This window comes from Rhinolophus sinicus, chromosome 16 (genome assembly GCF_057876585.1).
Source record: "Rhinolophus sinicus isolate RSI-liver-muscle chromosome 16, RSI-T2T, whole genome shotgun sequence".
In the NCBI taxonomy this organism is placed as follows: Eukaryota; Metazoa; Chordata; class Mammalia; order Chiroptera; family Rhinolophidae; genus Rhinolophus; species Rhinolophus sinicus.
Genome location: NC_142516.1, coordinates 97,353,548 through 97,370,984, shown reverse-complemented (window position 1 = coordinate 97,370,984; position 17,437 = coordinate 97,353,548). Strand labels below are relative to the sequence as shown.

The following is a 17,437-nucleotide window of genomic DNA, read 5'->3' as shown; positions in this document are numbered from 1 at the left end:
GTCCTACAGGGCAGTTTGATTCACAGTGAAGACCAGTAAATCAGAAGCCTTTGTGTTAAGATCTGATCATTGGTTATTCCCTTTGTCCTTCAACCTGGCTCACTTCTGGGTGTAGAAAGTCATACGGCAGATCAGCCTGTCTTTGTGGGCTTACTCTCCTGCCTTCCTGACGTGACAGGGCACTTCCACAAGGGCACTCCTGCTTGTCGTGAACTCTCTTAGTCCTGGCTGTTGTAATCAAAGGATCCCTGACTAGACCTTTCACTACTTATTTGCAGAGAAGTCTGCATTGTGTTCAGAGTCTGAGGTTTGGGGATTCTCTCAGCACCCTTGTTCTGGCAGAGCTTTCCACTGTAATTGACCTGTGTGTCAGAGGCTGTGGTTTAGGCTTATAATCATTTTCTTGTTTTATTGGTGATGGACATTTTTTTTTCCCTCCTGTTTTCCATTATGACCCTGGGCTTTAAATGACTGGAGTAGAGTCAGAGTTCCTTCACACACACAATTTTTAGTGTAAGTCAACCAAATACTTCTGGACAATTGGGGATGTGTCCTTTGTTCTCTGTCTTCCCAGGGCATAGCCCAGGGCTTGCTCCAGAGTAAATGTCTGCTGAATCACTAATCCTCTCAATTTTCCCTATTAAGTGTTTCCCCGCCTCTTCTATGTACACTGGGCCTATTCTCACACATGCTACTGTCATCTCTTTAGTGACTGTACCATCCTCCAAACTCGCTTCCGCTCATCTGGCCTTGCTCCCCTTTAATTCAGTCTCCACTTGGCAGCAGAATGATCTTGTTATACCACACATCTGAGCCTGCCTCTCAATAGTTCTTTATTCTTAGGATAAGGTCCAAAGCTAGGCCTATAGGAGGTATTCGATAAACATTTGTTAACTCAGAGATTGTGGGGAAGGAAATCAGCAGCCTCAGGCCCTGAAATGGAGCTGAGACAGGTCATAAAGTTATAGAACCCCCTTTGGACGTTTATTAAATCTTTCTTTACCTCAGCTTTTCTGTCTATGATCGTAAAACAAAATAAGATAGTAGATGAATGGGTTAGTTTATATCTACCGAGAGGCAGGTACCAACATAGGATTAGACCTGCAAAAGATTTACTGAGAAAGGGAGCAGGGAAAGGTGGGAGGAGCCTCCTACTTTTTTAGTGGGTCGGTCAGATACGTGTGGGAGAAGAGGGTGAATGAGGACTTGCAGAGCACAGAGCAGTTCCAAGGAAGGTTTGGCCAGACCGCTGGAGTGCTCTGTAGCAAAGCCCAAGGTAGGGGGTGCCCTGCCTTTGGCTGGAATGAGCCTGTACCAGTACCTCAACCAAGCTCATTCACTGGGTGGGAGCTTACGGAAGGGATGGCCTAAGTACGAAGGGGACAGTAGATACAGAGGGCCAACAGTTTTCTCAACAGAAGGTCTGAACAATGCATTTTTAAAGCCACTACAAGTAGGAAGCCCTTTGCATTAGGAAAGGAGGATTAAGTAAATGCAGGGGAAAAAAATCTCTTTCAGCTGTTCAAGGACCATCTAGCTTGTGGATTTCACACCATAAACTCATCAGCCTTGCTTTTTTCATTTCTTCTTCCTGCTACATTCCTTTTATCCTTTTAACTACTCATCAACACCTTTATGCAGAGATTGGCAGGAACAGAGAAGCAAGAAGCAGGCCATTTTTTTCCTACTGTTGAGGAACAAACAGCAGAACCCAAAACCCTGCCTCCCACATGTTTATTTGTTTTAACTCTTCATTTTGGGGGAGTGCATTTCTTTTCTTTTTTCAATGGTAGCATGACGTGTTTATACAAGGATTTTCTTTTTGTCTAAAGATGACTTTAAATTATATTGTGTTAGATAATAGTTGTAAAGTTCCAGATCTCCATTACCACAGATAAAAGTAGTGATACTTACTATCTCTCACACTTCCTCTCTGACTGGCATTTCGTTGAACTATTGATTTTTCTGTGGCTTTCAAATTCCACATGAAAATGATGCCCCAGAAAAGCCAACACCACCAGTGTTTCTTCCATCCCCAGAAGAAAACATGTTCTTAAGAGTCATTTTTATTTCTTAAAGCACTTTGGATTCATTCAGGAAGTTCCTTGAACCGGGGCCAGACAGAGGAGCAGACCATCCAATTTCTGACATTTTCCAGGGCTGTGCATCCAGCATTTGGTGACCCAGTTCTTCCCTATTGGCCTATATTCAGCCGAACAAATCAGGGCCTAAGTCATCAGGCTCATGAAGCATTTTCTTTTTTTTAAACCAAAACCACTCTTATAAAGAAAATGAAGCATTAAATAAAATACGCCACGATAATCTTGTATAATCTTAAAAGCTGGCAATGTTGGTTTATAAAAACAAGCCTGAAAGCCAAGGCAAATAGGCCTATGAAGCAGTGAAACCCAGGGGGATGTTGCAGAAGGAGGCCGGCCATGTGGTAAAAGCCAAAACAAACTCTCAATTTTGATTTCTTACTTATGCACACCTGAAAGTGAGGTGGGGGTATAATTACTGAAAGACAGATTGGGATGTGATAGAGTGACTTCTTTTCCATACCTTCTTTAATGGTGGGCAATATTTTTAAAGGTAAAGATGAAACTGAACAGAGCAGTTGAAGAGAAAGACATTTTCATGTAGATACACATAAGTGTTCAAGGTTACTCATTCATTTAGAACATATAGATTAAGCATATTAGATGCCCAATCTGGCCCTACATGCTATGGGTGAGAGATGGTACACACTTTTTTAGTTCAATCTCTGTATTCTTATGGGGTCTATATTACTACGTATCTCTATCGCACATGTAAGGAAACTAAGTCCCAGCCAAGTGAGAAAAGTTGCTTAAACCCACATAACTAGTAAGAGCTGGATTCAAACCCAATGTGTCCAGCTCAGAACCCCAACTCTGTCTAATATTTCATACTGCCTTAAAAAACTAGAGAGAAGCAGGTCTTCATTTTCCAGAACTCACTATTTGCTTGAGGAAAGAAGCAGTGTTTGTGAAATAACTAGAGAATAGTTTTATGCTAACATCAAGTGTAAGTATATTTGAGTGCGAGACTGTAGTCTGAGTACTACCAGAATACAGAAGAGGGAAACACTGTGTTGCTTCTCGATAGTTAAGATTTCCCCTCGGCTGCTCTCTAGCGCCAGCCCTCCTCATCCTGGCCTCCATACCCTCAATGAACCTGGAGTTCCTCAGATGTGTATGCCCCCAACTTTCTGTCACCACAGCCTGTCTTAACTCTACCAGCGGTCCACCTCAGCCAATCTGTCAGTGTCCACACCCTGCTTATCTTCTGCCCCACCAGGTTCTGAGCTCCTGGGTTCATTCTTGCAGCCTATTCAGGGACCATGTTCCCCTGTAACTAAATTTCTTTCCTCAGACCCTGAATGTATTGAAATATCTTCTAATTCGCAAAAGCCCTCCATCAAAGTGTCTCCTAAGGCGGGCACATTCGCATCTTTCAACTTTTCTAGGTCAAGTTTCCTGAGATTAGTTTACTTTATTTCTCATTTATGCCTTAGCTTATCCTATTCAAATGTCTATCCTCTGGCTTTAGCCAAGGTTACTTCATAATTACTAATTTTTAGTATCTTCAGAGTTATCAATTTTTAGTCCTTTTCTATTAACCTAATCATCCGGGTTAATCAAAAATCTTCCTCCATTTTTTTGTTTGTTTGTTTGGTTTTGATCATACACTATATTACTCTTCTCTGGCTGCTTTTTTTTTTTTTCTCAGTCATTTCCTCCAGCCTCAAAGATACTACTGTGCCTCCAGAATTTTCCTTTGCCTCTCTTATTCTCGGTATAATCACACTGTTTCCCCCAACAAGCTCATCCTCTTTCAGGGCCAGAATGATCACCGAATATTGCGTATGCATTCAGTTCAGGCAACTTTCCTGAACTCCAGCTCCTTTATACATTCCCAACTGGGTGTCCCACTGTCGCTTCAAACTCAATGTGTCAAAAAGTAGAATTCCTCACCTTAGAGTCAAAACCCCATACCACCTCCCCTATTACTTATCTTCATCGGCGTGACACCTCCATGGACCAGGCTGCCCAAGCCCAAACCTGAAAACCATCCAGGACACCTCTGTCTCCCTCCCTCCCTCCCTCTGTCCTCCTGCTTTTAACCAATCCCCTCCTGAAAATGACTCATAACTACCACTTTCTCACACATAGTCTAGTCCAGGTCCTTATGTTTCACCTGGTCTTAGTCTACTGCAGTAATCCCCTAACTTGTATCGAATCTCCTCCTGTCACAGTCCATTCCTCATGGTGCTTCCAGATTTGCCGTTATAAACCCTACATCTCTGCAGTGCTCATCACCTATAAGTCATTCCCAATTCCTTAGCGTAGTGTGTGAACTTTATTATCTAGCTCATTCCTATCTTTCTAACCCCATCACTGTGCACTCTTCCTCATAACTGACTTACAACAATACTGGAATACGAGCATTTCGCCAAACACTCATGCCCTCCTCTGCCCCTTTCCTTCCTACATGTTGATCCTTCTCCCTGGAGTTCCCCTCTTGGTTTTCCAATGAGTTTATTCTTTAAGTGTCATCTTAAATTTTACTCTCCACATAAACCTCCACTGAGTCTCTTCATGAGGTCCACCACTTCTTTCTCTGTACGACCATCATGCCTTGCATATACCTCTGTTTGTGTACTTGTTTCATAGGATTGTAACCTTTTCATTTGGGGGCTATTTTCTTCTCTGGATTTTGAACTCCTTCACAGTAGAGAACTCAATTTCATCCCAATGCAGCTGGATTTTCAACAGCACACCCAAATATATTGAAAGTGTTTTCAGTATTCAGTTTAAGGTATTCTTAAATGTTAATTTATGTACTTATTTTCCAAATCAGTTAATTCTGTATTATAATAAATTCTGCATTTGTATCCTTTCATATATATATATATATATATATATATATATATATATATATATATATATATATGTTTCATATATATATATATATATATATATATATATATATATATATATGTGTGTGTGTGTGTGTATATATATATACACACACACACACACATAATCTCTCCTTATAGATTAGATTATCAAATCTCAGAGACTTTTACTTATTCACAAAATGATCTCAGGGTGGATGAGGTCTCTTACAAATCTAGACAGCAGGCCAAGATGCTGAAAGTATTTCTTACTGGGCCTGTGATATTGTTAGTTGGCTAGCAAATCCATGTTTAGCTCATGAAACAAAGTATGTTTTATGACTCTGGAAGAATTCTCAAGTTTTAAGGAAAAAAAATGTTTAATTCTGAGCTAATTCACTTGCATTTGCAGTTTTCCACTTCTCAAAGATTAATACATTGGCTTTGCTTCTAGAGCTTTTGTTTGTCATTTGGAGCATCTCATAATATTTTTGTTATTATTATCTAGGAAATGCTTGCATTAGTGTTGTCATTAATTGTCAATTTTTCTGACAAAACTTAATGAAAATTCGTATGATACATGTTTCATACTATGGCATTGATGCCTCCAGGTAAGTAATGATATTTTCCAGAGATAAGGCTCAGGTGCTGATACATTGGGGTCAGTCGGTCAGGGGCAGCCCACGCCCAATGTGCAAGTTGGAGTAGAACACTCAGTGCTGGATTTAAAGGGAGGAATACAGGAAGTCTGAGCAAGCAGGACAAGAAGACCCATATTTCAAGTTCATGGTCCAGAGACGAGGAGAACATCCAGAGGCCTCCTTGCCTGTCTGGCTGCCTCAGCAGCAGCACGGTCAGCTACTACTTCCATACCAGCTCCTGGCAAAACCTGCTTTGAATCAAAGCATTGGTCAATTTTGCCTAGAGAGAATGTGGTTGTACAAAAGATGGAAATTTTTAGGTCCTTATGGTTTTTCACAGTCCTGGAAAACTTACTTCAAATATTTATCCAGATGCAAAATCCGTTGGATCATTGTTTTAGAATGAACTTTATTAACTAGACTGGATCCAGGAAAATTCTATAATTAGCTTTGTTGTTAAGAAACTTCATTTTCATTTGATGCATTCCTTTCTTCCTTCATTTATTAATTTCTGGGACTTGGTCCAAATCTTATATAAAATATACACAGAAAGAGAGAAAACAAGTGGCCTCTTTATATAAACTAATCAAGAAGGAAATGAAGCCACCCAAATGTGGCCTATGCCATCTGTGGTCTATGATAAATGGCAAAATGACGGACATGTTTTTTCTTTAAATGTTAACTGTAAAAATAAAATCCTTTTTATTAGTACCAGATGTCAAGAAAGCTTATTAAAATGCCATGGTTTATTAAATAACATCATTTCAGACTTACTGCACTAGTAAAGACTATTTTTTTGCATTTAGATTTGTCTGAAATTATGTATTACTACTTCTATTCAAATATGTGAATACTAATATATGTATACCAAAATTTAAATTTAGAAGTAGAAAGATTTATGCATCATGGACTGAACTGAAATATTTTTAATTCTGCTAAAGTAGATTTTCATTTGATTCCTATGTTTAAATTTAATGAGATTTTTATATAACACTGAAAATAAGCATTACTTTCTATATCTCAGATCAAAAGAAAATCAAGAAAGATAAAGTGAAGAATAGATTTTAAATTATATTATGTATTCTCTCTATCCTTTCTGGCAACTTTTTCTTTGGCTTTCACAGCATAGTCATTTGTAAAGAAATCTGTTACTTTCTGTTTCTCCCCAAACCCCTACCAACTAAGAGTTACAACCCAAGTTCGAGAAGAGATAGCTTTGACAATTAGGTGGGAACCATTATATAGTATTTTTGCAGAAATAAAAAGTTTGGAAACATCTCTGAAAGGCCATGCTTGGAACATTTTGAATCCAAATTTAGTCAACGAAATTAAGCATGCTATTTAAGGAACCTTACATTTTCATTGTATTTCTTCATGCACTGATTCTTTGGTTGAACTTCTTTCCTTAGCAGGACTCCTTGAAGAGACCATGGAATTGTAGGTTATAATGATTTTAAATATTTCCTTTTCTCTTTCATTTTTACTTATTGTTTATACATGATCTATTAGGTAGCTAACATGAGACGGATTAGACAATGTTTGAGATAGAAATTCACCTACATCAAAGTCAACCTCAAATTATTTGGGCCAAAGCCAGGGTAGAATAGTCACATCCCTATATTTGTCCAAGGAAACCAACTTTCTAGTAGTAACCTGATGATTAACTTTATCTGCTCATTGCTACTTTGACATTGTTCTGTAATGTTTAAATCAGGGTCACCACTGAATATAATTTATTGAGTTGAAACCAGCAGGTGTATTCTGAACAAAGTAAAGAGCAAATAGTACAATGGCTTACGTGTTTACCTAAGAGTTTATTTACTTTGGGATTTTTATCTGCTGCTTTGGTTTTAAAGGTTTACTATGGGGCGTTAGAAACAAATGGGCCCTTTGTGTTTCAGGAGCTACAGGTGTTGAAAGAGCTTTCTGGTTTCACTGGAACAATAGTTGTTAATGTATTCGTTGACCTGATTGATCATCCCATGCCCCAGAGCCCTAGCCTCCCAGTAGAAAGTTATCCGGATGTTTTATGATTTTCTAGTGTTGTTCTGTTCATGTAATGTGCATATTTGTCTCTGTGGCAAAGGATACATATCTGGGCAAATTTGTTCCAAAAAGCAATTGCATTTAAATCCGCCTCTATCGTGAAACAAATTCCTAACATGCTGTTATTTTTAGACAGTCTGTGTGAACATGGATTTATAATTGCTATGGCTTTAGAGGTATTAAGCATTTAACACATTCTGGGAGATCTCACCAAATGAGGCAAGTGACTCTTAAACACACTTCAAAGGAATTTAGTACGATTTATCCATGAGATAATTCCAACAGTTCTAGAGTTCTTAAATCTCCACTTTGGATGATTTACCTGCCCACAGCCATGTATACAACAGAGAGAAAGGGGTAAGCACCCAGCATTGTGCTAGAAATGTGTATTTCTATATATTGACTAAGCATTTGACAAATATTTATTGAATAAAATATCCAGAGATATAGCCTACTGGTTGTTTAGAGATAGTTACTCTAACTATACTGGCATCAGTGAAGACATTATCCCACATTCTGCCTCAAAGTGCACCTTTCCCTCTTTATGTTTCTGGAGCAGGGACTAATCCCATGGTGACTTCAATGGAATATAAATAATTACCTCCAAGTCAGTAACACCTGCTTTATCATCTGCCTGTAAGTCACATTTCAGATCTTAGAAATACTCTATTAATATGGTATATTTCTGGGGTCTAAAAGTTTCCTCCCGGTTATTTGGATTTCCAAACACGGGGATTTGAAGTGAGGTAGTAGGAAGTTAAATACTATATAGAGTTGCGACAGAATATGTGCATTTGGGGATTTTGTGTGTGTTTCCTTTTAGTTGTGAAAAAATATACAGACCATAAAATTTATTATCTTAGCCATTTTAAGTGGACAGGTAAGTGGATTGAGTACATTTCACTGTCTCACAACCATCACTACCTCAATCTCCAGAATTCTTTTCATTGTGCAAAACTGAAACTCTGGACCTGGAAAACAGTAACTCCCATTTCCTCCTTCCCCCAGTACCTGCCATCTAGTGATTTTCAATGAAAATTGTTACGTTAAAATATTGCTGCATATCCATAAGAAAAAATGTATTCACTATCACCTTTATGCACATTTTAGAACTAACATGTTATATGTTTATTCTTTGCCTCATCAATTTTGCTGGGAAATGAGTGTTTCTACACTTCTGCTTCTAAACTTCATGTACTATTGAAATGGTTGCAAGCATTAGGGGTTCATTTTCAAATATCGCCAACAACTTTGAACTTTAGTAATATTTTATAATATAACTTTTTTCAAAGTTGATGATGTCATTCTTGATGAAAGCAGTGTAATTTTGAGATATTAAGAGAATTGTAATTTCTCTTCAAAGGTACCCTCTGACAAGCAAAGCAACGCAAGACCAGGTAAGTCTCCTTGATGAAGTATATTTTACTGTTTGTTTATAAAAGTTTGAAGAATCTTAACTGGTCACTATAAATGTAAGTATGCCAGGAGTCTTGCTGAATCATCAGTAGTCTCAGTATGATGTTGAATCAGACTATGTCTCACAGCTTGAAGATTGGATCATCAGTTCACTTAGGGTTTTGCTAGTCCTCATGTAGCCATATTGTGGGCTTACTACCCATTTTGAACATTTGGTTTCACGCAGAAAGAAATTCCTTTGCATGACCAGTCTTTATTTTGAAATATATACTATACATTGAGTAGGAACTAAATAAAAGATTACACCTATACCAAAACAACTGCTTAGAAGATGAGTCCTCTTGACAGAATGAAGGGAAGCAATTTTTCATTTGTATAGCCTCTATATTTAGAAATGTTCGGTGTAAATCAAAATGTTTACATCTTAATTTATTGAATTTGTTATTTCAATGACTACATAAAATAACAGCTAACAACTCCCTGAACCACCACTTCTTATCAACTGTTTGGCGGCTGTTGTTTTATTGGAACGGTCATTGTGGATACATCATTCTGAATGTTCACATTTCCTTACTTCATATGGCCATTTGAATGCTTTTACATAGAAGGAAATTACTTCAAAAGCTTTTCATGATTCCACTGTGCATATTCTTCATATCTTGAAGTATACATTTCTGGGATCGTTCAATGCAAAATTAAAGCTCCCCCACCCCAGTTTATATCTTTAAAGTCTGTTTTTGAAATGATCTTATCAAATAATGCCTCTAAAAAATAATACTCTAATGCTGCCCTTATCTATATTGGTAACAAAAATGATTTCCATTACGAATGATTTCCATTACGAATGATTTCCATTACGAATACCTCTTTTCTTTTAAACTGCTGGAGAACCAATGTTAGTTCATTATTCAAAAACTCAAGATCTCAGCTTCAGTTCAAATTAGTATCAGCATTGAATCTCTGTTCTTCCATCTCTTTGGGAGATTTGCAAAGAGACGTTTACCCTGGACCTCCAGGCAAAGTGACTGGCTGGAACTTTGTTAGGAAAATGACTTTAGTATGTGTGCTGGGCCCACTAACTCTACCACTAAAACCACCAAACAGAATTTGCTCCCGCTGTTCTGTGAAATGCTTGTAACATCAAATATGCATGGTTTTGTCCTGCTGACTTTTTTTTTTCTTAATTTATTTTTAAAATTTATTGGGGTGACAATTGTTAGTAAAATTACATAGATTTCAGGTGTACAATTCTGTATTACATCATCTATAAATCCCATTGTGTGTTCACCACCCAGAGTCAGTTCTCCTTCCATCACCATATATTTGATCCCCCTTACCCTCATCTCCCACCCCCCTCCCCCCTTACCATACATAAGACTTTCAAAATACGTTCCCGAGCCAGGAAGGGCTGCCCGATGCACATAACAGCCAATACTATGGCACCACTTTGGAGAGAAGAAAAAAGCTTTTATTACGAGGCTTACCAACAAGGAGACAAGAGGCAAGGTTCACGTGTCTCTCCTCCGTCCAGGATTTACGGGGTTTCAACACCAGATCTTCCCAGACAATAGACCCTTCGCTTCTGAGAAGGTTCCGGCCTTCAGGTTCTGGTCATATCTCGGTCCTTCGGCTCCATGGTGGGGAGCAGCTAAAGGTTCATAAGGTGTATCCAAAGTTTAAGCTGGTTCTGGTCTTGCTATAAACAGGAGAGGACCACACTGAGCTGGGTATGTGGTGACAAATCCCCCTTTTTTGTTCATTCCTCAATCTTGGGGAATATAGGAGACAACAACTCTAGCTACTTCCTACAGATAAGGAGACATAGTAAGTCAGGAAGAGTGAAAAAGAAAAACATAAGTAGAATACTAAGATTATACAAGCAAATATCACAACCAAGAAAGTAAAACACACTGTTTAGACCAAAACAAGAGCAAGTTAAGAGAGATAGTTTAGGTTTATATAGTCCTGGTCTGGAGTCTTGGGTGGAAGCAGTCTACTTTGAGATGTCGGCATCTTCTCTTCCTAGCCAGGTGGGGTCTCAGTCCTCTGAAAGGACTTCATAGGATCCATTTCACTTTGGTGGCAGCTGACCCTCAGGGGTTGATTTTTCTAAGTCTTGAGGAGGACCCAGTCTCCTGGGCTCTCACAATGTAGGGGAATGTCTGTAGGAAGCATGAAGCAGCTAGAAGCACATTTATGCATAGAAGATAAAGTAGCACCTAGAGACTGTACAAATTTTATAGCATCTAATTATTTTACAGTATAATCATTTTCAAGACTACAATAGTATTTAGTCTTAAGGAAGGGTCTCCCATATGCGTTTTGAAAGGGCTCAATTACAGTTGCCACTAAGGGCTATTCTTACCCTAAGGAAGGCATATGATAAGACCTTGTCCCAAGTTAAGTTGGCTTCTTGACATTTCAACTTTCCTGTAGACTGAGCCTCTATGAAACATGTAATTTCCATTGTAAGCTGAAGGCCCCAGCATCTTCTAAGTCTTCCTTGGCTGTGCCTTGGGGGGGTACCATCTGCACTATTGCTGTTTCATATTAGTCTCTGGAATGTCCCATTCAAAGGCAAACAGTTGTGGGACTCAGGACTTAGTGGTATGCAGTACAAGGCATCTTTTAAGTCCAGAACTCTAATCCAGCAGAAGTCCCCAGATAAAACTTTAAGCAAAATATAAGGATTTAGCACCACCGGATGTCTATAATTTAGTTAATGGCTCCAAAGTAGTCCCTGAGCCCCATCATTCCTAGTTGCTATCAGTGAGTTGTGGCATCTGGCAGGAGCTTTTGGAGCCAGTCCCTGTTCCTTCTTGCCAAGGAAGGTTGGGACAATTCCTTTTCCAGTGTCCTTCTTGTCCACAAAAGGCACCTTGTTGTGGTCTAACAGATGGATGGCCTTTTCGGCCGGGTCGTAGGGGTGTCGGGGGACTTACCCATAGGCATCTGTTCTTTCCTGTGGGCATCTCATTGGGTCTTGGCTGAGGGCTGCTGCAAGCAGAGCAGCTTGTCTTCACATGTTGTGTTGCTTCTGCCTTTCCTGAATTTTATCTCAGCTATTAAACACTTTAAAGAAATTTCAACCAACTGAGACATTGGCAGCTCCAACCCCCTTTCCAGTTTTTGTAGATTTTTCTTATATCTGGGGTGCTCTGTCTGATAAGGGTCATGTTGACCAATCTCATGTTATCTGAGTGTTCTGGATCAATATCAATATGCTGTTGGTAAGCCTCAAACACCCTTTCAAAGAAGGTGGATTGGTTCTCCCTGGGCCCTTGCTGCATTTCCTAGATCTTACTCACTTTGGTTTTGGGATTCCTTTGTCACGTCCTGCTATCAAACATTCCTTGTAATGGTTTATAAGGTCTCTTGAGTCACTGACGTGCCTTCCTCGTTTTGTTCCAGGAATGGCCTGCACCACTGGTGCCCTGATTGGATTGTTTGGCTGTAACTCATAGAGACTTTTGTCTTCTTGATGAACCTTCTCTAATACCATCCAGTGTTCCTCTAGAATGAGGAGAGTATTCATGGGGGCCTGTATGGCAGCCCAGTCACAATGATGAGTAGCAAAAACCGAAGATGAAGAGATTCTCCATCTCTTTAAGATCATCTCCATAGGATGGCATGTTATTCTTCCAATTACATAGATCAGAGGTAGGAAAGAAGGAGTGCACTTATACAAATCCCCTAGGTTGACCTTGGTCATCTAGACCTGCCAGGACTTGTCTCAATGAATATTGCCCTGCTGGAGGCAAAATAACCCCTGGTCCAATTGAATATCCAACTGAGTACAGGGAAGGGAGGCCATTCCTTTCTGCGATCTGGCAAGTAGGCGTACAGGGCTGGACCTGTGATCCTCAGAGAATTTGGGGTGGAAGCCTTGGCACTACTCACAGGATTTCCCACTTCATATGGTGGGAGAATCTCAGGAGGCACTGAAGGAGGAGCCAGATGTGTAGTAAATCGAGATCATTTTCCTCTGACTCAGGCAAGATGGGGCTTTTTATGTGTGCGTGTGTCTTCCTTCTGAACTATAATTTTGCATCTCTTTTGTGCATTTTTATTCTGATATAAAAACATAAATGATTGTATGTATGGGATTTCATCCCATTTCTCCTCTCTTTTGCAAAACAGTTCTAATTGTCAAATAGTATTACAGTTTAAAGACCCATTTTCGGGCCATTTCTCCCCTGACTCCCACCGATATTGGGGCCAGGCAGTGTTACAAAAGAAAACAATTTTCTCTTATTCATGCGCTCAGAGCTAAATACTGACCAATTTTGAATTTTGAAGATATATTCCAAAGGACTGCAATCAGATATACTATTAACAGTTCCCATTTTGAAAGGTTTCTCTCAGAATGACCGGAGCAAAAATGACACATAGCAGATTCAATAAAGTTTTGCTGTGGTCACCCAATAGTTAAGCCCTATTCACCAATTTTCAATAGGTAAAACAATCAGACAGACAAAGACATCCAAAATCCTGGGACTCTAACCCAATCCTTTAAGTAGTTCAGTGGCTGTAACCTTTTCTATTGTCTCCCTTAGGGTGGGACTCTAACCTATGACCCTAGCCCCAAGGTTTGAGACTCTTAACCAACAAGACCTCCCTGAGGTGGGACTCTAACCCACAAATGGACCAGGTTTTTAGACAATTAGGTGCAAAGGTGTTGTAAGGAATTTACTCACCCAATGGATGCTTGTCTGATCCAGAAGATGTTTCTTTTCCCCAAAGTGAAAGTAACACAGAGGAGCCTGGAGTGACAGGCGAGGAAACAGAAACCCAGTAGCCGAGCCTCTAGACAAATTTGGTCTAGGTTTGCACTCAGGGTCATTGTCAGGAGTCATATCCCGCTATGGCGCCTCGGGCAGTATAGTTGCCAATTGTTATCGAGCAAGGCCTCACTGCCCCACGTGCATAGAATCCAATACTAAGGCACTGTCTTCTGAGAAAAGAAAAAGCATTTGTTGTAAGGTCCACTGACAAAGAGACAGCAGGTGAGGCTCAAACCTGTCTCCCCCATCCAGGGTTAGGGACCAGATTTATGGAGTTTTAGCACCGGATCTTCCTGGACAAAGGACCTGTCACTTCTGAAAGGGTTCCGGCCTTCAGGTTCTTGTCATGTCCCGGTCTTTTGGTTCCGTGGGAGGGAGCAGTTAAGGGTTCACAAGTGTTACTCGTAAGTGGTATATGCAATATTTAAACATTGGTTCTGGGTCATAGTAGAAACACGATAGGACCAGTTTGAGCTGGTTCTGCTGTAACAAATACATAACCCTCAACCACCCAACACCTAAGTGAGAAATAAGCAAAGCCCTATTTTAAAATCATATGAATGTGTCCCAGTAGTAAATTAACCCATAAGTGGAACTCTCTGTTCTTCATTTTTCTTGTTGAAATTCTGACCTGAATTCAAGAAGTTGTTATACTCATGTGTAGATCAGCAAAGAATGTTGTGTTTCAGTCCAGAAATGACCAAGTGAGGGATTTCCATAAATGAGCAGCATGTGAAGGTTTTAGACAAAATGTTCCCCTGGAGATTTGCTGACTAGAGTATTATTATTATTATTATTATTATTATTATTATTATTTTATATAAGCACATTCAACTTGTTATAGTTACAGTGTATTTTCCATCATGTAAAAGCTACACTCAAGAGAGTAAATAAGAAACAACCGTAATTACCCCTTGGCCAGAAATGATGAGTACTTTTCTGACAAACCTCCAATGAGGACGCTCAGCTCTGGAGGCTCTGATGTGGTGTGAAGTACCACATTGGACATAGAGTTTATGCGCATTAAGGTATCACACAGCAGACTTTCAGTTGAGCACAGACTGCATTTTCAGCTGCCTGTCCACTCTGCCAGCTAGCGTTTCACTGTGACAGACAAAATTGAATAGGCAAGAAGGCCCGCAGAAACTAGAAAAGAGTCAAGTAAATTTTTATGTGAATATTTGTGAAAAGCACTCTGGGAGTAGGAAATATTGGTGAAGGACGTCTGAGAACAATTTTTCTGCACATGTAAATCAGAGGAGAATGTTTGAAGCCTAATTCGAATTTCCATGCAACTGTGAAGTACTCTGTAAGTTTAGGTTTTTTTCTATTATAGTTGTCCTCTTATTTTTAAATCTCGTCTTTCCAACTAAATTACTCATATTTTCAATTTAAATGTTCACTGGTCATTCCTTCCCACCGTTTGTAAAATGTGAAGTCAGCTCCCCTCATTTCTAATTTGGCTCCCCATCTTTGCTTCTTGATTGGAGTGTTCAAGAGCTTCTCTCTCTGTATGTTTTGCCCAAGACGTAATCTGGCAGTCAGACTGAAGAGGCCACTCAATATACGAGTGTGCAGATGGAAGGTGTAACATGACATGGGGGAAGGACATGCCTCTGACCCAACCTCATGCCCTTGCAAGGTGATTCCTGATGATTCTTTCTGGCGAGATAAAACTGCCCGATTCACAGTTTCCTCTGGTCTCAGTCACTGGTGAGCCATAAGTATGAAGTCCAGTGTAAGTCATTGTTATTTCTTTATTAATAGATTAAGAGAGAGTGTCACTAAATAAACACATGTTTTTCTAAGCAGCTTACACTGTCCACAGGGACCGAAAGATCTCAGCCTAGTAATAGAAGAAACATCTATTGTGGTAACAGTGGAAGGCACTTCCTGAGTTTACACCTATCATGCTGTTTTCTTTGTTAGATAAAGTCAAAATAGAAATGAATGGCAAATACTATAATGTGGCTTCTTTAATGGAATGAAACTTTGTTTTTGAAAAGTGAATATAAATGTTCATAAATATACAAATATTTAAAAAATTAACCCGTGTAGCTATGGTTGACTTAATGTGTGTTTAAGTTCAGTTTCTCATCCTATTTATTTTTCATTTCTTTACACTTGTAAATAAGAGACTAAATCTAAATTTCAGCATCACTCACTTTCAAGAATGTTTGAATCATGCCCTAATGTAATATTCTTAACATACAATGTACATTTCCTTCAGGATTGTCCAAATTTCACTTCCATTTAGGAAACAATTTTAAAGTCTAAGTAAAATAAAATCACAGCTGAAGAATTTATTTGTTTGCTTGTTTATTTATTTATTTATTACTCAGTAATTTTACTAGGGCAACAGGGACAAGTCTTCTAAGAACAGTTTCAAAAGAGGTTTTGTGGCCATAGCTATTCATCCTTCCTGCAAGCAGTGTAATTACTTTCTACCTTCTCAGCTTCATTGTGTTATGGCGTTTTGTTAGGCCCATTAGCAAGAATATGAAGGACCTGTCACAAACAATTCACAAGAGTTAGAGATATAGAGTATATGGGAAGTCAAGAGTATGGACAAATCCAATGATTGTGAAAAAAAGTGTATACTACGGAATATACATATCTGTCACTTTCCCTGGAATTGAAGTGTAGTGACAAGTGCCTGAGCCCGAGAGACTCTTGGTACCCCCTCACCAATCCCAATTGGAAATTAAAACTTAATTTTAATTCATCCAGTGTTTGGCAAACACGTCTTGTGTCCTTAGCACCGTGCAAGTTATTAGCAACACAAAGATAAATAAGATAAAATTATTCCTCCTTCAAGAAACTCACCAAACTTAAATCCTTTCTTAAGATTTCTTCAGGGAAACCAGAACTTTTTAGTAAATGTGCGAATATTTAGTAAAATTTATACTGATGTACTAAGAGTTTAAAACTGTGACTTCCTGTGGCTACACAGATAATTGCTATTACACTCATATGGCACTATGTCCATATGGTAAAAAGGAAAGCATTAGAGTGTGCAAAGAGAAACCTAGGTTTTGTTAGGTAGGAGCAAAGGTAATTGTGGTTTAAAGGCTAAAAATGATTGCAAAAATCGCAATTACTTTTGCATTAACCTAATATTTCATTTTAATTAGTGTGAATGTCTATTTTGAAAAGCAAGTGCCACCCAAAGCTTCAGAGTTAATGTAAATCTACTTAAAATACATTCTTTCCCTCCATATTTGAGTTGTATCAGTTCATTGTGAATACTTAGTTATAGCCCTTGCCAGCCGCCAACTTAAATACCGACAGGGAAAGGAGAGTGGTTTTTATCTGCCATTCCTACTTTTTACAGCTTGTGTTCAAGGTCTTCTCAAGAGCAGTGCTTCCCAAACATCTACCAAAGAGCCCCGAATAGCGGGGAGTCACGGAAATGGCCAAACCAGCAAATATGCAATTTGTTTTGCCTAAAGAATTCAGATGACTTTTGCGTTCCTTCTGCTTCAGATGCTCACCCCCTTACTCTTAGCATGGCTGTCCCCTCATCATCCAGCCTAAGTACCACCTGCTTTAAACAGTCTTTTCTATCCACTCCTCCCCCTACTTGTTTCTATCTCTGCAATTTCTATTTCCTTCACAGCATTTGTCGGAAT

General features: G+C 39.1%; 1 protein-coding gene across 2 annotated transcripts in view; it reads left to right on the top strand.

The window, feature by feature from the left end:
* STARD13 (StAR related lipid transfer domain containing 13) overlaps positions 1-17,437 on the top strand; it is a 494,577-nt gene that overhangs the window by 192,768 nt on the left and 284,372 nt on the right. For both annotated transcript variants that reach the window (XM_019736522.3, XM_074330029.2), the window contains exon 3: positions 8,969-9,002. In XM_019736522.3, the coding sequence (XP_019592081.2) occupies positions 8,969-9,002 (34 nt within the window). The remainder of the gene's footprint in view (positions 1-8,968; positions 9,003-17,437) is intronic.